Here is a 5,277-nt window from a genome sequence, read left to right as displayed (position 1 = left end):
AAATTCATATTTTTGTCCATGGCTGAGTAACGTGTGGTTTATAAACGTTTAAGCTTTGCAGTATCTTTAAGGTCAGTCTGGGACACCTATACGGTTAGCTCTCTCTGCACTGAGGGACAAGGCTGAACATGACCTGGGGTCTCGTTTATAAAAACCCCAAATCCTGGAAATGGTGTTGTCCTTACTTTCTTCTAAACGAACAAAATTTCCAAGAACACTGACCCGACTTCATTGGCTGTGGGGCTCATGAAAAAAAGAATTATTCAAAAGGCATCAACATCACAAAAATGGCCCAGAGGTTAAAGGTCGGTGACTGAATTAGCTGAAGTGACACCTAGCAGACAGCTAGCAGCTCCCACCTGTCACTCAAAGAGGCCACGCTCCCCTAATGCTACATAACTTTAATATATCCCTTAATATAATGTAAACAGGTGAGTTGTATAAACATTCAGCCCGAACAGGTGAAGAGAGAAATGAGCTCTAGAGACCCAAACTGTTTTTATACCAGGATGTAAACATGTTTATTTTAACATAGAGCTCTATGGAGACTGACTCACTGCAGGATACAGACTCTAGTGGACACTGGAGGAACTGCAGCTGTAAAGTTAGACATTTTAACATGGAGCTCTATGGGGACTGACTCACTGCAGGAGACAGACTCTAGTGGACACTGGAGGAACTGCAGCTGTAAAGTTAGACATTTTAACATAGAGCTCTATGGAGACTGACTCACTGCAGGAGACAGACTCTAGTGGACACTGGAGGAACTGCAGCTGTAAAGTTAGACATTTTAACATGGAGCTCTATGGAGACTGACTCACTGCAGGAGACAGACTCTAGTGGACACTGGAGGAACTGCAGCTGTAAAGTTAGACATTTTAACATGGAGCTCTATGGGGACTGACTCACTGCAGGAGACAGACTCTAGTGGACACTGGAGGAACTGCAGTTAATGGTACTTCTGAGTAGTCTTAATTTGTCTAGCTGCTTAGTTTAAAGTCTTATTGATTGTTAACATGTCTTGTCTCGTCTCTGTAGGCGGTCTGTACATCGACAGTGCCTTTTACCAGCCGCAGACCATCGCCACACCTATCATCATCCACCTGGGCCCTCAGGATCTTTTCTGACCCCGCCCACATGCCGAGAGCGGACTCTACAACATCCCGGACTTCCTGTTCAACCCCTCACCCTTATTAAACTCTGTCAGCGCCTCTCTGTTACCGCAGCGCTGCACCTGCAGCCGCCTCCTTCCACACAGGACAAAGCAGCAATATTGAAAGCAATATGGAGGAGAAAAACACCTCGGGCAACTTCACATCAAGTCCAGGTCTGGTTTTTAAAAAAGAGAGGAGGACTCAGCCGAGACTTCATGTCAATAAAACACAAAGCAATACTTCTCCTGCCTTCGGTGATCTCAACGTGTTGATTAAAAACATGTCAATATCAGCTGCACATCCACAGCAATGTGAACCGCTGTGTGTAAATATGATATTTAATAACTGTATATGGATGTATGTGAGTTTTAAATATATATAAATATATAAACATGTTAATATGTTTGAATATGTAAAACCCAGCAACAGGAAATAACCCGAGTTTATAATCTATATCTGAATGTAAATACAGTCAGGAATGAATCTTTGTATTTAAAAAGAGCTCGCTACGGAGTCACAGGAGGGCCAAATTAAGAATAGGTGTCAAAAACAGGGAAATAAATGATTGCCTGTGTTCACTCACGATGCTTCATACACTTGAAGCGCTTAAAGCCAATGCACTTGATTTTTAAACTGAACACCCGCAGTGTCAGCTGTTTTTCTGTCGCCAACCACAGACTGTAAATCTGAATGTTTGAGGCCTCAGTCTAACTTTCAGTCAACCTAATGACAGACTGAGAGCTGGAACCGTTACACCGCGCCCACCTGTCAATCATGTCAGCTACACGCCTAACTATGGATAATACGTATCATTCATAAATCAAAACGGAGCCGTTTAAAAAATGTTTAATTATTTATTTTCAGATTTTTAACCTTTTATTCATCCAAATGTTTACATGTCTTTAAATGTATTTATTCTTTATTTTTATATTTGATGGCCCTCCTTTGACTCCGCAGCTCTCAGATATAATATCTATAAACATTTAAAGTTTTACAATCTGTCTATAACACTGTACTGATATGTCGACGGTATTTAATCCCTATTTAAACGTGATCTCAAATTTATGACCCAGAAGTCTTTTTAACTCTTGAATATCAGAAATGAACCAACCATTGAACCCTTAATTAGTCATCTCACGTGAAGCCTCCTGCTGTCGCATGTCTATTAGGTTTAAAGGAATGGTTCCCAACCTGGGGGCAGTGACCCCACGACAGGTCGCAGGAGTAATCGTTAGAGGTCTGAAGAGAAGACCACACATATTCTTTCAAACAGTATAATTTCTAAACACGATTAATCGCTAATTTTAATAGTTAATTAAGATTAATCACATGTTGGAAATTCCATTATTTTACATTAAAAATTTTAAAAATTTTGGGCTTTTATTTTGTACTGTCTTAAAGTCAGGGTTGGTCATTTCCTCCAGATCCACTTTTTAAGATTTTGGTGTAAATTGTCTTTAGGTCCTGACAGAAATTAATAACTCATGTTCTCTGAAAAAGGAACAAAGAAAAATCTGTCATCTGTTTCAGTTTGTAAATCTGTGAAAACTTCAACCAATGTCTGCCACGAGGTACCAATCTGATGAACCAATCAGACGCCTCCCTGTCTCCCTGCACGCTCTCTACCTCTTAGCGTGCTCTAGCTCACACTCAAAGCTCGTCACCGATGACTTTAGGAGTTTATTCTGTGAGTTTACTGACCGCTGAATGAGACATGAGACGACGTAGTTTCTACACAATGACAGAGATGAACTGAGGTCCGCTTCTGGAGAGACGGCGCTCGAGCATGTAAGTGAGGGGGCGTGGCTTTAGAGGGAGCATAGAGGGGAGAGGGGGTGCAGACGGAGCACTGAGGGAATGCTACTTTCAAAATCATGCTAGTTTTGGAAAATTACCAACCCTGCCTTTACTGTGAGAGTACAGATCTGAGTACACAGACTATACTGTACCATACTCTGGTACCGTGCCCGAGTCGGCTTGAAAAGGTGGTCTTGGGCACGGTTCATGTGTTCTCGAGTACGGCTTTATCCAAACAGGACAACAGTTGGAGAAGAGTTTTCAGAGTTTCATGTTTTTTAATTATTCATATTTTTAACAAATTCAGAAATGTTTCTCATCTTTTTTTGCACATGTAATTTAATATTGCGACGTGAAAACATTTTGCAGACAAGTAAATATGAAAGAGAAACAGGTGAAGTGTTGATTAAAGTCTGTTTCTGGTCACTCAAATTTAAAACCTGACAAATGAAGACCAATCATAGCACACATGTCTTAAGCAATATTCAACTCAGGAACCTTCAAACTGTAGAAATGCAAATAAATCTGATCACATGACGCGAATAAATGAATGAAGATGTAAAGAAAGTTTCTGTATATGTCGACGACTTCCTGCTTTGACAGAATGTAAACGCCCCTGTGCATATTTTAAATTACCTGATGTACCCTTCTGTACTGTTTCAGTGTTGACGAATGTCTAAGGGTGGTTTCACATCAGGGTCCCGATCTGAGTACGCTTGACCCCAAAGTCCAGTTCATTTGATCAGTGTGAACACAACAAACCGTACCCGGGTACCGTGCCAAGTCTGCTTGGAGAGGTGGTCTCAGGCCAATTCATGAGTACTCGAGTACGGTCAACAGGAGTTTCATCCTCTGAGCTGCATGGTAGATGTTGGTTGGGTCATTATAATCGCATAAACATCCACAGTTAGCAGGACGGACTCAGTCTGTGAGTGGTTGCCATGGTTACTTCTTCTTCTTTCTTCTTTTTGGTAGACTTGCAAAACCAACTATGTTCATACGGCCACCTACTATGTCGGACTGTGTACATACCCAAGTGTACTCGGATACAGGACGATGTTACTGATGTGAACACAGACCAGCGGGGGGGGGGGGGGGAGGGGGGAAGAATCATGCTCGGGCTTGGTACCAAACAATCGTGCCTCATATGAAGCCACCCTAAAAGAATGTTGAACCAAATGTGAGGTTTTTCTGCACAGACAGAAGTCACATCACATTTTACTATCTGCTCTGTTTTTGTTTTATTTTCATGTATAACAGTTTAATTAAATCAAAGATGCATTATAAAGTCTAAAGGTGTCAATAATTGGACATGAGAGTTATTAAATATGATCTATATCATCCCCACTCCTGATTTCTCTGTATGGAAGTTCATTCATGACAAAAGTGCACACTCACTACTAAAATGTTAAAAGAAGAATGTTCAACATGTTCCACATAAATAAATCATAAAGTCTGTCCTGTGTAAATGTGTCTCTGAGTCATGACTGTCTACAATGAGGGAGAAGCTCGAGTCCCGCTGGCTGTGTTGTTGTCAGAGCCGTGTTTACATGGACGGGACGGCCGGCTCCTCCCCTTGTGTATAAAAGCTGTTTTAGTCAAGAACTAGAGAGAAGAAGAAGAACATACTCACTGATTATTTGGATGTTAGTAAGAGTTTTTAGATCACGCTCATTCTGTGTCAGTTTACATGAAATGTGAAGCTACGAGCTAACTAAAGAGCGCTAACATTAGCATGCTAACACAACAATGTGAAGCTACGAGCTAACTAAAGAGCGCTAACATTAGCATGCTAACACAACAATGTGAAGCTACGAGCTAACTAAAGAGCGCTAACATTAGCATGATAACACAACAATGTGAAGCTACGAGCTAACTAAAGAGCGCTAACATTAGCATGCTAACACAACAATGTGAAGCTATGAGCTAACTAAAGAGCGCTAACATTAGCACAAATGTTGTGTGGTTTCTCTCAAAGTTACAGGCTTGCAGCTTTAATCTTCTGGATTTAATACTTCACTCTGTTAAACGTAACGTTTACTGTTTCTGATTATTTTTAACCTGGACTTTCTACTGCAGATTTATTTACATCAAATTCAATCGTTTTTATTTCATCTGAACTTCTGCTCAGCTCCAGAAGTTTCATTTCTGTTCCTTTAGTACAAACAGTAACGACACAAATCCAAGAAGTCTGTAACAGGAACAGAGACGTTTGAGGATCGTTGTTTCTAACCTCTTCATCATGAGGACGAGTCTGCAGATGTGATAACGGCTGAGGGAAAAGAAAAAGTGATTATTACTGAGAGAATCATTCACAGACAGAAAC

At 40.8% G+C, this 5,277-nt stretch overlaps 1 protein-coding gene across 1 annotated transcript in view; it reads left to right on the top strand.

Annotated features, from left to right (window-relative positions):
• Positions 1–4,409, top strand: part of LOC132974810 (spermatid perinuclear RNA-binding protein-like) — a 76,083-nt gene extending 71,674 nt beyond the window's left edge. Inside the window, exon 14 of the mRNA XM_061039085.1 lies at positions 1,039–4,409. Coding sequence (XP_060895068.1) covers positions 1,039–1,127 — 89 coding nt within the window. The 3' untranslated portion in view covers positions 1,128–4,409. The remainder of the gene's footprint in view (positions 1–1,038) is intronic.
• The last annotated feature ends 868 nt before the right edge of the window (positions 4,410–5,277 follow it).

The sequence above is a fragment of the Labrus mixtus genome, chromosome 5, assembly GCF_963584025.1.
Source record: "Labrus mixtus chromosome 5, fLabMix1.1, whole genome shotgun sequence".
NCBI lineage: Eukaryota > Metazoa > Chordata > Actinopteri > Labriformes > Labridae > Labrus > Labrus mixtus.
Note: the sequence above shows the minus strand (reverse complement) of the source record. Positions and strands in the feature narration are given on the sequence as shown.